Genomic DNA, 19,693 nt, shown 5'->3' with positions numbered 1-19,693 from the left:
TTCATACATGTTCTTTGGATAATGATGACCATCAATGTACATTCCCCCATCGTTTCTAACCCCATGCCTCCTCCCTTTCCCTCCCACCCCTCTGCCCTATTTAGAGTTCATCTATTCCTCCCATGCTCCCCCCTCCATACCCCACTATGAATCAGCCTTCTTATATCAGAGAAAACATTCGACATTTGTTTTTTGGGGGGATTGGCTAACTTCACTTAGCATTATCTTCTCTAACTCCATCCATTTACCTGCAAATGCCATGATTTACTCTATCTTATTGCTGAGTAATATTCCATTATGTATATAATATTTTCTGAAGGGCATCTAGGTTGGTTCCACAGTTTAGCTATTTTGAAGTGGGTGCTATAAACATTGATGCGGTTTTTTAAAAACAGATGATTTTTTAAAATGGTACAAAAATAATTAAACAGTCTTTTCAACAAATTACATTAGGGTATTTGATCATCCATAAAGAGTCTCAACTTAAACCTCAAGGCTTAAGGGGGAAAAGTCAAAATGGATAATGTTTCTAAAAGGAAAACCATATAACCATACATTTTACGGAAAAAAAATCTTTGTGATCTAGGGTTAGATCAAAAAGGATATGAATTACAAATGACACTAAAAGCACAAACTTGATGAATTGTACTTAATCAGAATCAAAAACATTTGCTCTGCAAAAGACACTATTATGAGAATAAAAAGATTTAGATTAGATTAAAAGATACAGATTGAAAATCACATATCTCACAGAGCTTTTGAACCCAGAATAGATAAATAATTTTCTAAACTCTGTAGTAAGAAAATAATCTATTGAAAACACAGCAAAAGATTTTATCAGACTTTTCACCAAAGCAGAGATATTCATGGCTAATAAATTAGCACATAAAGATATTCAACATAATTTTAAATCAGAAAGATGCAAATTAAAGTCACAGTGAGATACCAATATACACTTTTGGAATTATTAAAATAAAAAAACAATACCAAGTGCTGAGCAACTGAATCTCTCATAACCTATTCATAGGAACTCAAAATATTAAGACCACTCCTGAAAACAGTCTAGCCAGTTCTTATAAACTAAAATACATACTTATACATTATCCAACAATCTAACACTTCCCTTTTTTATTTATTCTGCAAATAGGTATATATTTGTGTCCACACAAAAGGAATATGAGAATGAAACTTTAATTATATTGCCAATAACTAGAGACAATCAAAATGCTTTTCAGTGGGGACATGATAAACAAATTATAAAACACCCATACCATGGAATGCTACTCAGCAATTACAAACAATAACCTGAACAATCTCAGCAGTATTATGATGTGACATAAGAAATCGCAAAATATTATATACTGTATGATTCCATTTACATAACATTCTAGAAAAGACAAAATTGCAGTGATGAAGAACAGATCAGTGGTTGCCAGGAGGTAAATACAATTACAAAGAGCTAGCACAAATGATTTTGGGGGGAGGTAATAAAATCATACTGCAAGAGGAAGGTGAGTACATGGATCTTTGTAACAAAACTTACAGAACTATGTGCTATTTTCTTCCCCTACCTCCCTTGAAAAAACATGGAATGCAGCCTACTTTTTTTCAGTACTGGAGATTGAACTCAGAGCCTCACACATGATAGGCCAGCACTGAGTTACATTCCCATCCCCAAACTGGTGAAATCCTAGCAGGGACTTGGCAAGCCAAGTAGAATATTATACCACAACAACTTCCTAGTTCTCTTATGTGATTATGAAAGATAGTATCATTAGGACAGGTTATATGAATGACATGAGAACTATTGCATTATTGTAATAGCCCAATACTCAAATAATGAAATGACCAAAACAACACAGTGATAAACTTTAATATAAAACATAACAAAAACAGAAATGAAGTGGCTAAATTGAAATGATATGAATGACTTACAAACACAAAAGGATAATTATTGCATGATTCTATTTAAATAAAATTCAAAACCAGGCCAACACTAAAATGGGATTTTAAAAGTTAAGGCAGTGATTACCTTTGGGGAAGAGAAAAGGTGTAATGATATGGAAGGAATACAAGGGTGCTTCTAGGTTGATGGAAATATTCCACTTTTTGATTAGCATCATGGTTCTATGAAATGTATTCAGGCTTGATAATTCAATCATCTACACACATGTGTATTTTGTATGCATGTATCATACTTTAATTAAAAATTTAGAAACAAAATTAATAACCTGAACTACCTGTTTGTATGACATGACCTGAAGACAGAGAGAAAACTGTAGCTGAAAGTTGGCAATAGATTTCAAAGAGATTACTCATTAGTAAAACAAGAGAAAGACAAAATCAGGAGACAAATAAAGCTTCAAAGTGAACCATTTTAGCTGGAAGGGAAAGGGTTTAATATGAAATAAAACTAAGGGGAAACAGTAGTTAGAAAAACCAACGAGAGAGGATTGAGGCAAGATTGCGGAGAGTGAGTGGTTGGAAACTCTCCCCCAGAGAGGCCCCCATTCATGAATTTAAGCTTCATGGAGCCTGTGACAACATTTTAAATAGTGGTTCGTTACAAGTGCAGCCCAGAACAGGAGACTGGCCAGCAGCGCGCAGCCCGGGAGCCTGCCAGAGACGGGGGAGTTGAGCGCCATGGAGTTCTGGCAGCCTAGAGACAGAGTTTCAGATCCTTTGGGGCTAGAGCACAGCAGACTGTGACCCACGTCCGCAGGGCACTGGACCGAGGACCGAAGCCTGCACTTAGTAGAGGAACAGCCTGGCTCACAGGACACCCCGGCTGGGAAACAGGTGGTCACCATCTTGGAAAATCTACCTCATCAGCCTTGGGCGACGTAGCAGGAAGCGAGATTGGTGTCTGAACAGGTGTGTCCCAGCCCGCCTCTACCCAGTTGTGATAACTCAAAACCTTTCTTGCCAGCTCTCGGTGGGCGTGAATATCAGAGCCAAGTGAAACTGAGAAGGTGCCTGATCTCCAACTCCCCGTCCCCCAGCTGTAATAACCCAAAACCTTTCTCGCCAGCTATCGGTGCGCGTGGCTATCAGAGGGAATAAGTCAGAAGAAGTTGCCGGTTTCCAACTCCCCCTTTCCACAGCTGTGATGACTTGGTGACTACCCAACACAGAGGTAGCGCTCAGTTGACCAGAAGCGCAGGGCAGCCAGGGCCCTGCAAGCCCAGAGTGAACCCAGGGCTGTGGATAAGAGTCCCAGTAATTGGGGCCTGGAGGGCAGGAGAAGTGAGGGGATCAACTCAAAGAGACCGGCATTGGAGAGGCACCAGGCAGGGGAGGGCGAGCCGGCTCACCCTGAGGGCAGAGACTCAACCTGGAATGCACAAGGCCGCCTACTGGAAGAGAAGAAAACAGAATTCTAAGAGTGCATTTTTTTTTCTTTTTCTTTTTCCTTTTTATCTTTTTCTTCTCTCTCTTTTCCTCTCTCTTTTGTCATTCCTTTTTCTCTATCTCTTCCCCCTTTTTTCTTCTTTTCTTTTTACTTTTCTTCCTCTTTCTCTTCCTCTCCCAACCTCCCAAGTGTTACTATTTCTACTACATGAAATTTACTAAATGCAAATAGGTTAATGTTTCTATGCTTCTTATTGTCCTCCCATGTACTTAGCTATCCCAAAATATCCGCTGTCTATTCTCCTGTTAATAACCACCTTCATTAGATTTCTCCACCAAAGTAGATAAGACATATTAACCCCCAAAACCTCACATCTTTACCCCTAAACATAAAGTCCTATGCCTAACCATTAGTTCTCTATATGCCACCAGAATTTGTATGCCTTTTATGAACCTAATGAATTTGTTTTAAATTACAATTGAATCTAACATCTCTAGACATTGTCTCCCATCACAAAGGAGAGATCTCGGAACTATACAAGAGCAATACAAATCTATAGGAGAAAATAATAACACAACAGTCACACGGAGCTGCAAACAAATGTGAGCAACATGAAAAAGCCAACAAATAAATGATCTCACACTACATCTTAAAGCCCTAGAAAAAGAAGAACAAATCAGCAGCAAATGCAGTAGAAGGCAAGAAATAACTAAAATCAGAGCTGAAATCAATGAAATTGAAATAAAAGAAACGATTGAAAAATAGACAAAACTAAAAGTTGGTTCTTCAAAAAAATAAATAAGATTGACAGACCCTTAGCCATGCTAATGAAGAGAAGAAGAGAGAGAACCCAAATTACTAGCATACGAGATGAAAAAGGCAATATCACAACAGACACTATAGAAATACAAAAGATATTTCGAAATTATTTTGAAACCTTATACTCCAATAAAATAGAAGATAGTGAAGGCATCAATAAATTCCTTAAGTCATATGATCTTCCCAGATTGAGTCACGAAGATATACACAACTTAAACAGACCAATACCAAGTGAGGGAATAGAAGAAGCCATTAAAAGATTACCAACCAAGAAAAGCCCAGGGCCGGTTGGATATACAGCAGAGTTTTACAAGACCTTTAAAAAGGAACTAATACCAACACTCTTCAATCTATTTCAGGAAATAGAAAAAGAGGAAGTACTTCCAAATTCATTCTATGAGGCCAATATCACCCTGATTTCAAAACCAGACAAAGACACTTCAAAGTAAGAAAACTTCAGATCAATATCTCTAATGAATATAGATACAAAAATCCTCAATAAAATTCTGGCAAATCAGATACAAAAACATATCAAAAAGATCGGGCACCACGATCAAGTGGGATTCACCCCCCTGGATGCAAGGCTGGTTCAACATACGGAAATCAAAAAATGTAATTCATCACATCAATAGACTTAAAGATAAGAACCACATGATCACCTCGATAGACGCAGAAAAAGGATTTGACAAAATACAGCAACCCTTTATGTTCAAAACACTAGAAAAACTAGGGATAACAGGAACTTACCTCAACATTGTAAAAGCTATCTACGCTAAGCCTCAGGCCAGCATCATCCTAAATGGAGAAAAATTGAAGACATTCCCTCTAAAATCTGGAACAAGAAAGGGATGCCCTCTCTCACCACTTCTACTCAACATAGTTTTTGAAGCACTGGCCAGAGTAATTAGACAGATGAAAGAAATTAAATGAATAACTATAGGAAAAGAAGAACTTAAACTAGCGCTATTTGCTGATGATATGATTCTATACTTAGAAGACCCAAAAGGCTCTACCAAGAAACTTCTAGAACTAGTAAATGAATTCAGCAAAGTGGCAGGATATAAAATCAATATCAGTGACAAATTCTCTGAAAGGGAAATGAGGAAAAACCACCCCATTCACAATATCCTCAAAAAAAAAAAAAATACTTGGGAATCAACTTAACAAAAGAGGTGAAAGATCTATACAATGAAAACCATAGAACCCTAAAGAGAGAAATAGAAGAAGACCTTATAAGATGGAAAGATCTACCTTGCTCATGGATAGGCAGAATTATATTATTTAAATGGCCATATTACCAAAAGCACTTTACAGATTCAATGTGATTCCAATCAAAATCCCAATGGCATTCCTCACAGAAATAGAAAAAGCAACTATGAAATTCATCTGGAAAGATAAGAGGCCCAGAATAGCTAAAGCAATTCTAAGAAGGAAGAGTGAAACAGGTGGTATTGCTATACCAGATCTTAAACTATACTACAGAGCAATAGTAACAAAAACAGCATGGTACTGGCACCAAAACAGGCTGGTAGACCAATGGTACAGAATAGAGGCACAGAGACTAACCCACAAAATTATAACTACCTTATATTAGACAAAGGTGCTAAAAGCATGCAATGGAGAAAGGATAGCATCTTCAACAAATGATGCTGGGAAAACTGGAGATCCATATGCAACAAAATGAAATTGAATCCCTATCTCTCACCATGCACAAAAGTTAACTCAAAATGAATCAAGGATCTAGGAATCAAACCAGAGACTCTGCGTCTAATAGAAGAAAAAGTAGGCCCTAATCTTCATCATGTGGGGTTAGGCCACAATTTCCTTAATAAGACACCTATAGCAAAAGAATCAAACCAAGAATCAACAAATGGGATAAATTCAAACTAAAAAGTTTTTTCTCAGCAAGAGAAACTATATGTGAGGTGAATAGGGAGCCTACATCATAGGAACAAATTTTTACCCCTCACACATCAGATAGAGCTCTAATCTCTAGAGTATACAAAGAACTCAAAAAGCTAAACACCAAAAAAAAACAAATAACCCAATCAACAAATGGGCCAAGGACCTGAACAGACACTTCTCAGAAGATGATATACAATCAATCAACAAATACACGAAAAAATGCTTATCATCTCTAGCAATCAGAGAAATACAAATTAAAACTACTCTAAGATACCATCTTACTCCAGTAAGAATGGCAGCCATTATGAAGTCAAACAACAACAAGTGCTGGCGAGGATGCGGGGAAAAAGGTACACTCATACATTGCTGGTGGGACTGCAAATTGGTACAGCCAATTTGGAAAGCAGTATGGATATTCCTTGGAAAGCTTGGAATGGCCACCATTTGACCAGCTATTCCTCTTCTTGGTCTATACGCAAAGGACCTAAAAACAGCATACTACAGGGACACAGCCACAACAATGTTTACAGCAGCACAATTCACAATAGCTAAACTGTGGAGCCAACCTATAGGCCCTTCAGTAGATGAATGGATAAAAAAATGTGGCATATATACACAATGGAATATTACTCAGCAGTAAAAAATAACAAGATCATGGCATTTGCAGGGAAATGGATGGCATTAGAGCAGATTATGCTAAGTGAAGTGAGCCAATTCCAGAAAAACAAATGCTGAATGTCTTCTCTGATAAAAGTGGGGTGACTCAAAATGGGGTAGGGAGGAAGAGCATGGGAAGAAGATTACCTCTAGATAGGCAAGAGAGGTGGGAAGGAAAGGGAGGAAAAAGGGGAATTGCATGGAAGGTGGAAGGAGACCCTCATCTTTATACAGAATACATGTATGAAGATGTAAGAAAAAAAAAGAATAGCATCACCTTAGATTGGGTAGAGAGAAGTGATGGGAGGGGAGGGGAGGGGAGGGGGGATAGAAAGGACAATAGAATGAAATGACATCATTATTACTGTGTGTATATATGTGACTGCATGACCAATGTGATTCTGCAACCTGTATACTCAGAAAAATGAGAAATTATATCCCATCTGATTCAAATCTATGATATGTCAAGGTCATTTTACTGTCATGTGTAACTAATTAAAACAAATAAAAAATTTTTAAAAAATGAGAGTCTTCTAAAATAGATAGATGGTAAAAAAAAAAATAACAAGAGCTTGAACCAGAAGATGGCATTACCACAAGCAGAAGGAAAGAAGCAGATAAATCATGAGAGAGCAGAAAGAAGCAGAATTCAACACCTCACATATGCTGCACAGAAGGAACTCAGAAAATAGAGAAATAACTAACACTGGTGCTACAGCCAATATCCCGTGCTAACAAGTAGTATCTTACTAATCATCACAACTGGTCTTCATGGTAGGAATATCTTCATCTCCATTTTACAGATGAAGTACAGAAAACTTAATAAACCTACCCCAAAATTATAAAGGTAGGAAATGGTTGGATTCTTAAATAAGATACTGCATAGATAAAACTGAGGTTTCAAGCCTGGAAGATTTAAGGATAATTTCATTTGTGCAACCAAGAAACAGGGGAAGAGGTACAAACCACTGCCCAGAACAATGGCTTTATCTCTATTGACATTTGTCTTATTGAATGTAAGCATCATTGTCTCCTCAGTAAACACAGTGCCATTTCTTCAAATGAATATAATTTGACAAGTATTCCCCAAACCACCTTAGAAAAAAACTTTATATGTAGACAAGTCCTTGAAAGAAATATGTGCAAAATTCCAAAAGTTGGAAGTTAATGGTGTATACATTCACTTCCCCTGATTTCCTCCGCCTCAGCATTTCTTGCAACCTTCCCTCTTGGTTCCAATATCCTAAACCACCTTCAATCAAGCCCTCTCTGCTTCTCCTCTGGTCTGTAATGATCACCTTGTAATTGGGTCCTCATCTTCAGGATTCACAGCCAAACTTCATCATCAAATTATGGCCTATGCATCAAACTAGGCCACGGGCCATCTTTGTGTGTACTGAGAGTTAAAAATGTTTTTTTTAACTGAAAAAAAAAAACACAGAATAGATGCATGTGGCCCACAAAACCTAAAATATTACCATCTTTGTTTTCCATAGAAGTCTGGTAGTCATTAAGGGCATGGTGACGCATGCCTATAATCCAAGCAGTTCAGGAGGCTGAGGCAGGAGGATCGTGAGTTCAAAGCCAGCCTCAGCAACGGCAAGACACTAGGCAACTCAGTGAGATCCTGTTTCTAAACAAAATACAAAATAGGGCTGGGGATGTGGCTCAGTGGTTGAGTGCCCTGAGTTCAATCCCTAGTACCTCCACCCCAAGAAAAGAAAAGTATGCTTGTCCAGGCTCTAAGCCATCCTCCATACCCCTTTCTGGAGGCAACAATAATAGGAACACATTACCCTGTTTCAAAGACCATGCCCTGTTCCTATCTGCCTGGTGAATTCCATTATCCTTCACTGTACAGAAAAAGCAACAATCCTTCTGCACTTCCAGAATGACTTTCATTGGCTGGGGGTGAAGCTCAGCAGTATAGCACTTGCCTGTCATGCAGAAAGCCCTATATTCCATCCCCAGTATCACACACACAAAAAGAATAATGTTTTCCACCTGCATAGGTAATTATCATATCATAAAATCACTAAATAAATCATATCATATAAATCATATGATTACTGATATCTTAAGAAAGGTTTTTACAAGTAGGAATTCATACCTTTGTAGGTAGGAATTTTTTCTCTTTTTAAACTACCATTTGTTGAATGCTTTCTACAGACCTAGAAACTTAAAAATATCTCATTTAAATCTCCTAATAACCATAAAAATTAGTTACTACTATCCTCAATTTACATCTAAGGAAAGAGACTATGCTCACAAAGTTAACAACTGGTGAGAACAGGATTTAAACTTAAGATCTGTCAGATCTCCTGAAACAAAAGAGGTAATTAATAAATGCTGAATAAACTGATGAATAGATTGACAAATAAATGGCTTTCTCTCTGACTTCAGAGCCACTATTCTTCACAATATGGCTTTGATTTGACTTAATATTGAATGTCATCTCAAAGGAGATTTGAAGGATAAAACCTGGTAAAAAAAAATAATCTTTTAAAATCCTAAATGATAAAACACAGATTGTTAAGGTTTAGATACTAAAGAATCACAGGATCATAGAATGTTGGAAGTGAAGTGTATCAATTTATCTAATTCTAAAACTCTTATGATTATTTCTTCATTGCTCATTTTATTTCAAAGATGATTCAGAGCATTTAATATTTGACCTCTGTTCCTAGCATTCTTTTCAAATAGTCATACAGTCAATAAAACTACAAGTCAAATGGAGAATCGACATAAAAGCAAAACATCAAAAATTGATAAGTAACATCACGCACACTCTAGCAAGTCCATATATGCATATTGCTACTGCACCATATCCATTTACCATTGCCAAGTACACATCAATAATCCAACCCTCCCCCCAACACACATCTGTAACAAAGGCCCAAAATTTTACAAAGAAAATGAAGTTACCTTTAATCTCTTTTCCTTTTCCATCATAATGGTCCCAACAACAATAAGTATAACTTGAGAGAATGTAAATAAAGCTGTCCAAGGAAATATAATTATGAATTGCCACATAAACCCATCATGATAATATTCAGGGTATGGAAATCTCTTAACGTAAATTTCAGTATTCTCAAATATCTGTTTTGCAGCTTCACCACCATGATATATCATGATGGCCTTATCTAAGGAATGTTGCACAGTAAGGAACCCTTCTCTGAAGTATCCTAAATGAGAAAACAAAGATTGTCAAGTTTGGATACTAAGAAAAAGCTGTATAAGCTAAGAAGACAAGTCAGGTAACTCAAAGCTTTTAACTCAGAAAACAAAACAATTTCATGAACATATACTGTGATTTGGGATCCACATATAATAAACACCATGAAACTGTATTACTACCTTCCCCAATCTAAAATATTACGTAAAAATGGAACAGTTGTTTTATGTGATTTTATCAAACTAAATGAGAAGTACAGCAAATATTAGGCAGAACTCTTGCTATAGTTTTCAATGTATATGTCCCTCCAAAAACTTGTATGTTTGAAATAATACTCAGTGAGATAGTTTTGAAAGGTGGGGCTTTATAGGAAATGATTAAGTCATGAATATTCCACTCTCATGAAGAGAATACCATAATCTTTTTGCCCTTTTCCCTTCACACCACATGGAGACATAGCTTTCATCTCCTCCAGAAGATGCAGTGAGTTGTCATTGTGGAAGCACAGAGAAAGCCCTTTCCTGAGGTCTAATCAGAGGGTACACCTTGGTCTTGGATTTCCTAACCAACCAGACTTGTGAGAAATAAATTTTTATTATTTTGAGTTGTATAGTCTGTGGTATTTAGTTACAGCAGTCTGGAATTGACTAAGACACTTCTATACACTGAACATATGAAATAGAAAGGAAACTCAGAAAAAAATGATACAATTCAATTTACAATAGCATCAAAAAGAATAAAGTACTTAGGAATAAATTTAACCAAGATGATGAATAACTTGTACACTGGAAACTATAAAATGTTACCAAAATAAAATTTAAAAGACAAGTCATTTGAATCCCATATTCATGAAATTCTTAATATTATTTAAGGGTCCATACTTACCCAAGGAAACCTATAGATTCAATGTAATCACTATCAAAATCACAGTTGTATGTTTCCTAGAAATAGAAAATAACATTCTAAGCCTGGCTCAGTGGCACACACCTGTAATCCCAGCAGCTCAGGAGGCTGAGGCAGGAGGATTGCAAGTTCAAAGCCAGCCTCAGCAAAAATGAAGCACTAAGCAACTCAGTGAGACCCTGTCTCTAAATAAAATACAAAACTCAGTGATTTGAGTGCCCCTAATTCAATCCTCAGTATGCACCTCTCCAAGAGAAAATAACATCCTAAAATCTAAATGGAATCCCAAAGAATCCTGAATAACAAAAACAAACAAGAAGAAAGAATAAATCTAGAGTTCTCACATTTCTCCATTTCAAAACATATTACAAAGCTATAACCAAAAGGGTACGCCACTGGCATAACGACAGATGAATGATCAGGCTTCATCCGTGGTGAAGTGATGTTCATCAGGGTCTCCAAACCAAACAACAGGGAAAAGACAGTCTCTTATTAATAAGTGGTACTGGGAAAAACTAGATATCCAGAAAAATGTAACTGGCTTCCTACTTATGATATACAAAAACCAGATGAAAAGGAATGAAAAACCTAAATATAAGACACAAAATGAAAAATCTCTTAGAAGAAAACATATGGGAAAAGCTTTATGATACAGGATTTGGTAATGATTTTATAACTGTAACAGCAAGAGAAACTAAAAACTTGACCAACAGGACTACATCAAACTCCAAACCTTCTGTGCAGCAAAGGAATAATTAAATTTAAGAGGGTAGACATCATTTTAAATATTCTTATCAAACACACAAAATGTGTCCTCACCCTTAAAATTCACCAAAATAATCTGTTTTAATCTTCTCACCTACTACCTTTCTCAATTGATCTAAGAGACAGCTATGGTTTGGATGTAGTTTGTCTCCCAAGGTTTATGTCCTGGAAGCTTGGCCCCAGTGTGGTGACACAGAAGTGGTGCAAATATTCAGAGGTGGAGGCTTAGTGAGAGGTGATTGGGCCATAACTGCCATCAGTAGGGATTAATACTGGTCTCATGGAATGAGCACAAGTGGATTAGTTCCTGCAGAGTGAGCTGCTGCAGAGTAAGCCTGGCACCTCCCTGCTCTGTTGCTTCTTTGATCATGTACATGCCCTTTCTGCATATGGCTGTTTCCTTTCCATTTCTCTGATGTTTCAATGCTTCAGATGTTGGTGCCATGATATTTAAACACTCCAACAACCAGAATACTGAGAAAATAAAACATAACCAAGCTCAGGTATTTTGTTAGAGCCATACAAAACAGATTAAGACACTGGTAAAAGTCCTAATAACTAGCATTACAGAATTTTGGTGCAGACAGACATAAGAGATCACCTTCCAGAACACTTTGGGTTATCTGAAGAAAATAAGATTAAGATCTTAATGATCCCAAATAACAGAATTTAAGGGGGAACAGGTCAACTGACTCCTGATCACATTACAGTAGTACTTACAAAAGAGTGTCTCATCACGCCAAACTTAAATATTAATTTGATATACAAAGTCATTCAATATTTGTAATTTGTCTATCTTCTTTCTTATTTTGTAGACAACATTTTAAGTAAAATCTCTCTTCAAAAATAATGTTGCATATAAATATTTTTATAAGATCAACTTTCTCTCTCTCTTCTAAGACCATGACATTTCCTACCATTGTTCCCACAGAATATCTTTGGGATGCAGCATATTAATTATAAGATACTAGATTCCTTTTTAGACTCTTGATTAGAAAAATATTCTTAATGTTTTTGATAAAATGACAAAGTACCACATAATCCCACCTTCCTGAGTTCACAACTACCCAAATCTTTATATATTTTCATATTTATTTTCCAAAGCCATAACTGTATTTATAGCTCTATATTAATCAGAGCTGGAAGTAATTCTTCTAATAACTACATCAAAGTCTGTCAAACTGTAACCATGTGCTTATCACAGATGATTTTCACTATTTTCAAATTTTAATGGTAATGGTAAATTGAACATAGTTCTTGTCTTCTGTTGAATAATTTCCTAAAGAAAATTAGGAGCATTAGTTCTTACTGGTGTTCTTTTTTTTTCTTCAAGGTAATTTAGAAAAATTAAAATTACCTTTGTGTGATTAATCAAAAAATCATCAACATAAGTATGCAGACCAGAAATTTACCAACTAAAACTATTTAAATGTACAGATATAAAAACTTCAGGAAACAATTTAAAGCAATATAGACATTTTTCATAAGTATAAGATTTCATATGTTTGTTTTACAATATAAATTAAAATGAAAAAATTACGGCCACAATGAATAAACAACTTTTTCACATCTAAAATGTGTAGTACCTGCCTTCATGCAATAAAATAACAATATAAATATGCTTAAGGATCTGCTTACCAGGCTCTCCCCCATCATCTTCCATGGGGTTTCTATGAAATTCAGGAGGGGTACTTGGAAAAAGAAGAGCTGTGTCCCATTTCGTCCTTTTATCACTCTCAGGTATTGCATCTTCTGAAGTTGAATAGTACTTACTAAAACGCAGATGATATTTTACCTAAAGTGAACCATAAAAAAACAAACATTTTAAAACAATGAACATTGAAAAGTAAACTTATGAAGGAAAGTAAAACACAAATTTTTAAATTGTGTTTTGAGGACAGAATGAACAATTTAGGATTCTAAATGAAGAGAAACAACACTATCACTGTGACATGGGACAAACAGTAAATCAAAAAAACAGCCAAAAATTGAAATTATCTAAACTTTTATCTGTCCTCTTTCACCTTCATGACATTGGCATCTGAGTTTCAAAGTCAACAGTGGGGCTTGGTCATCCTTGTGAATACTGTTCTAGACCCGCAATTGGTCTGCCTAGCGAATGAACATCAAAAAGTCTACTTAGGGTGATATCAGAAAGATGTTAGAGAGGATTGTCCCCGAGAGCCTTCACAGAAAGCCCAGCCCAGCCCAGAGCAGATTTCACACCTCCAGCATCCAGAACCATGAGGAAATTCGTTTCTGTTTTTTAGGCCATCCAGTTTGTAGTGCTTTGTCCCAGCAGCCCAAGGAACCCAAGGCAGGTGGCCCTGAGAATGAATAACCTTTGCAATAAATGGTGCTGGGATAAACTTGTATTGACACAGAAGCAACCAGAAACTTGATCTTCTTTCAAATTATACACACAAAAAAATTTATGTATATTGTAGATCTAAATATGAAAAGCAAAATAATAAATCTTCTAGGAGAAAAAAAAAGAAAGATGTTAGAAAGGGAAGTCCCAGGCTTCACTATTCCAAACAAACAAGAACACTTTGTTGAAAATCCCAAAACATAAGAATAATCTGGAATCATCGATGGTACACAGAACTGAGTAAAAAAAAAATGCATTAAAGACAATGAATGACAAGAGCAAGACTTCTGAGTAGAAATACTTCTGCTCACACACACAAAAAATGACTAAAACATAGAATAAACAACTAGTATTCAACTGAGGGAGAGACAGAAGTGCAGAGGGGTCTGATGAAGAACACTGTGGAGCACGAAGACCGGCAATTGCCTTGTGAACAATGGAACAAAGGACCTTGCATCTTCCCTCTCACCTCCCCAGAGGGATCAACTTAGAACCAGGAGGTATTTCTCATAACAGGGAAAAGGTAAGCTGAAAGCCCCTCTTGACACCACAGACACCTGAAGTTTGTGCCATGGGAGAATCCTAGAGCCAACCTAGGACCTGAGACCAGTTTCAGGAACTTCTGGGGAAAATACTACGATAACCCGCCCCTAGTGAGTCACAGCTAGTGATGTGACACCTCTGTAGCCTATGCAGTTGAGGCACTCACAAGCATTGCTAGCATTGATTAGCTGAAGAAAGTGAATGGCAATGACACTACTGGGCCCACCTGAGAACATTTGCTCTATGAAACCAACATCCTACATTCTATTTCCAGGAGAAAGACTTCCACTATGAAAGTAAATCTTTAAAATTAGTATAAGCAACTATCCTACCACATGTGCAAATATCAATTTTGATACACAAAAATATGAAAAAGGCAATATGACACCTCCAAAGGGACACAAAAATTATCCAAAAACAGACTGCAAAGAAAATAAAATATATGAAATGCCAAAAATATTCAAAATAATGATATCAAGAAACTAATACAAAAGAATAAGAACAGACAATTCAAAGAAATCAGGAAAATAACTCATTATTGGAATGCAAAATTTAACAGAGAGATATCAAAAACAGAATCAAACAAAAACCATGTACCTGAACAATCCGGGGAGTAAAAAGTTACCATTGAGAGTTTTAACAAGAGACCAGACAGATTAGGCAGAAGAATTTTTGGACTGGAAGACAGGTCTTTTGAAATAACCCAATCAGATTTTAAAGAGAAAGGAAGAAAGAAAAAGCTTGTAATACTTTAGTATATCATTGAGTGAAGAAATGTTTACATTTATTGAAGAAGGAGAGAAGACAGGAAAAGCCATAGGAAAACATACCTAATAAAGTAATTACTGAAAACATTCTCTATTGTTGGAGCAATACAGACACCCAAAGGAAATTCAAAAGATAACAAACTCAAACCAAGAAGGTGCTGTCTAAGACATCATAGGGCTAAACTGTTAGAAGTCAACAACAAGGAATGATTAAGATCAGAACCAAAATTAATGAGATAGCAAATTTAAGAGAAACAACAACAAAGAAACAGCGAGTTGGTTCTCTGAAAACATAAACAAGATAAATAAAACCTTCGCCAACTAACCAAAAGGAAAAGAGAGAAGACCCAACTTAATAAAATAAGAGATGAAAAAGGAGAAATTACCATATACATCATAGAAATCCAGAGGATCATCAGGGACTATTTCAAAAACAAATATTCCAATAAATTGGAAAACCTAGAAAAAAAGGAAACATTTCTAGATATATATGACCTGCCAAAATGAATTGAGATACACAGAAAATTTAAACATACCAATAACTAACAATGAGATAAAAACAGTTATAAAAAGTCTTCCAACACCATCACCACCACCAACAACAAAAGCCCAGCTTCATGGAGTTTCAGTTAAACAATGCAATGGTCCTCAAATTATTCCATGAACCTGAAAGGGGTGGAACACTTCTAAATTCATTCTATAAAACCAGTATCACACTAATACCAAAACCAGATACACAGGAAAGAAAACTAAAACCAACATCCCTTATGAACAAAATTCCTTAATAAAATACCAAAAAACATATACAAAAGCATAGTAAGAAGACTTTACATCATGACCAAGTTGGTTGAATTCCAGGATTGCAAGGATGGTTTAACATATGCAAACCAATAAATGTAATTCACCACACAAACAGAATTAAAGATCACATGGTCATCTCAAAAGATGCAGAGAAAACCTTGGACAAAATCTGGCACCCATTCATGAAGAAACTAGGGATAGAAGAAACTTACCTCGACATAATAAAGTCTATATACAACAATCCCCAAACCAACTTCATAGTGAATGGGGGGAAGCTGAAAGCATTTCCTTTAAAATCTAAAACAAGACAAGGAGGCCCACTCTCCTCACTCCTATTCATTATAGTACTAGAAATTCTATCCAGAACAATTAGTAAAAAGAAAGGAAGAAGTGAAATTATTACTGTTTGGAGATCTTAGAAGACTGCTAGAGCTAATAAACAAATTCAGCAAAGTAACAGGTTATAAAATCAACATTAAAAATCAATAGCTTTCCTAAATATTAATAATGAATCTTCTGAGAAAGAACTCAGGAAAACAATCCCACTCACAATAGTCTCAAAATATTAAAAGAAAGAAAGCCTGTGAATAAATTGAACCAAGGATGTGAAAGACCTTACAATAAAAACTATAAAATGCTGAAACCAAAGATCTTAGAAGATAAAAAGACCTCCCATGTTCATGAATAGACAGAATTTATATCACCAAAATGGTCATACTATCAGAAGCAATATACAGATTCAGTGCAATACCCATCAAAATACCAATGACATTTTTCACAGAACTAGGAAAAAAAATCCCAAAATTCAGTTGGAATAAGACCCAAAGTGACCAAAGAATTCTAAGCCAAAAATACCGAATGTAGGAGGCATCACAATACCTAACTTTGAATTATACTACAGAGCTATATTAACAAAAACTGCCTGGTATTGCCACAAAAACAGACACAAAGATCAATGGAACAGAAGATATAGAAATAGGCTGTTTCAGCTTTCTTGCTGCTGTGACTGAAAGACCCGACCAGAACAATTGTAGAGGAGGAAGAGTTCATTTAGCAGTTCACAGTTTCAGAGGTCTCAATCCATAGACAGCAGGCTGCATTCCTCAGGCTTTAGGTGAGGCAGGATATCATGGCAGAGAGTGAGGTGGCGGGAAGCAGCTCCCATGATGATCAGAAATCAGAGAGAGAGAGGGGTCTCCACTTGACAGATACAAATATGTACCCCTCGATGCCCCAATGCCCTACCTCCTCCACCACACCCCAGGCTTTGGTTACCACTCAGTTAATCCCAACAGGAGATTAATTCACAGACTGGGTTAAGACTATCATAACCTAATCATTCTCCTCTGAACCTTCTTGCATTGTCTCACACATGAGCTTCTGGTATGAGACAATGCAAGAAGGTTTAGAGGAGAATGATTAGGTTATGATAGTCTTAACTATCATATCCATAACACGTATCCATAATACAGATCCACAAGATACAGTCATCTGATTCTTGGCAAAGGTTTCAAAAACATACACTGGAGGAAAAAAAACAGCATACTACAGGGACACAGCCACATCAATGTTTATAGCAGCACAATTCACAATAACTAAACTGTGGAGCCAACCTGGATGCCCTTCAGTAGATGAATGGATAAAAAATGTGGCATATATACACAATCGAATTTTACTCATCAATAAAAGAGAATAAAATTATGGCATTTGCAGGTAAATGGATGGTGGTGAAGATAATGCTAAGTGAAGTTAGCCCATCCCCCCAAAAAACAAATGCCAAATATTTTCTCTGATATAAGGAGACTGATTCATAGTGGGGTAGGGGGAGTGAACATGGGAGGAATAGATGAATTCTAGATAGGGCAGAGGGGTGGGAGAAAAAGGGAGGGGGAAGGGGTTAGCAAGGGTGGCAGAATGTGATGGACATTATTATCCAAAGTACATGTATGAAGACACAAATTGGTGTCAACAAACTTTCTATACAACCAGAAATATGAAAAATTGTGCTGTATATGTGTAATAAGAATTGTAATAAGTTCCACTGTCATTTATTTTTTAAAAAAATCAATAAAAAAGAAGATTAAAGCAGGAAGCATCACAATATCAGACCTTAAACCATACTACAGAGCAATAGTAACAAAAATGGCATGGTATTGGCACCAAAATAGACTGGCAGACCAATGGTACAGAATGAAGGACACAGAGACAAACTCACATAGATACAGTTATCTCATAGACAAAAGTGCCAAAGACGTACATTGGAGAAAAGATAGTCCCTTCAACAAATGGTGCTGGGAAAAGTGGAAATTCATATGCAGCAAAATGGAATTAAACCCCTGTCTCTCACCCTGCAAAAAACTCAACCCAAAGTGGATCAAGGACCAAGGAATTAGAGGAGGACTCTGTGCCTAACAGAAGAAAAAGCAGGCCTAAATCTTCATCATATCAGCTTAGTACCTGACTTCCTAACAAAACTCCTAAAGCACAAGAAATAAAATCAGGAATCAATAAGTGGGGTGTATTCAAAGTCAAAAGCTTCTTCTCAGCAAAGGAAACAATCAATAACGTGAAGAGAGAGCCTACAGAATGGGAGAAAATCTTTAACACATACACATCAGATAGAGTACTAATCTCCAGGATATATAAAGAACTCAAAAAACTTAACACACATAAAAAAATGAATAACCCTATCAATAAATGGGTTAATGAACTGAGCAAACACTTCACAAAAGAAGATATAGAATTGATCAACAAATATATGAAAAAATGTGCAACATATCTAGCAATTAGAGAAATGCAAATCAAAACTACTCTAAGATTTCATCTCACTCCAGTCAGAATAGCAATTATCAAGAATGCAAATAACAATAAGTGCTGGCAAGAATGTGGATAAAAAGGTACAATCATTCATTTCTGGTGGGATTGAAAAAGCTTCAACTCTTTGGGGAAAGCAGTATGGAGATTCCTTAGAAAACTTGGAATGGAACCATGACTTGACCTAGCTATCCCACTTCTCAATCCATACCCAAATGACTTAAAATCAGCAGACAACAGTGATATAGCCATCTCAATGTTTATAGCAGCTCAATTCACAACAGCTGAAATGTGGGATCAACCTAGAGGAATGGAGACTGCAGTATATATACACAAGGGAATATTACTCAGCCTTAAAGAAGAATAAAATTATGGCACTGCAGGCAAATGGATAAAGTTAGAGAATATCATGCTAAGTGAAGTAAGCCAATCCCAAAAACACAAAGGCTATATGTGTTCTCTGATAAGTGGATGCTGATCCATAATGGGGGGAGGGGGCATGCACAAAGGAAGAATGGAGGAACTCTGGATTGGGCAGAGGGGAGAGAGGGAAGGGAAGGGAGTGTAGGGGTGAGAAAGATAGTGAAATGAGACAGATATTATTATCCTATGTAGGGATATGATTGCATGAATGGTGTGACTCTACGCCATTTATAACCAAAGAAATGGAAAGTTGTACTCCATTTCTGTAGAAATTAATTAATGAATGAAAAAAAGGATCTGGTAAACTACCAAGTTACCATTGTCCTTTTCTATCCTCTTTAAGGGAGATTCATAACCCTTAGCATCTATGTACGTACTAATTCCAATGCAACCTGACA

The 19,693-nt window shown here is 36.4% G+C and overlaps 1 protein-coding gene across 1 annotated transcript in view; it reads right to left on the bottom strand.

Moving 5' to 3' along the window:
- The window catches only part of LOC114096940 (phospholipid-transporting ATPase ABCA3-like), a 136,170-nt gene that overhangs the window by 95,324 nt on the left and 21,153 nt on the right, over positions 1-19,693 (bottom strand). Inside the window, exons 4-5 of the mRNA XM_027940651.2 lie at positions 13,215-13,371; positions 9,659-9,918 (exon numbers count right to left, since the gene is read on the bottom strand). Coding sequence (XP_027796452.2) covers positions 9,659-9,918; positions 13,215-13,371 — 417 coding nt within the window. The remainder of the gene's footprint in view (positions 1-9,658; positions 9,919-13,214; positions 13,372-19,693) is intronic.

This window comes from Marmota flaviventris, chromosome 19 (assembly GCF_047511675.1).
Source record: "Marmota flaviventris isolate mMarFla1 chromosome 19, mMarFla1.hap1, whole genome shotgun sequence".
Taxonomy (NCBI): Eukaryota; Metazoa; Chordata; class Mammalia; order Rodentia; family Sciuridae; genus Marmota; species Marmota flaviventris.
Note: the sequence above shows the minus strand (reverse complement) of the source record. Positions and strands in the feature narration are given on the sequence as shown.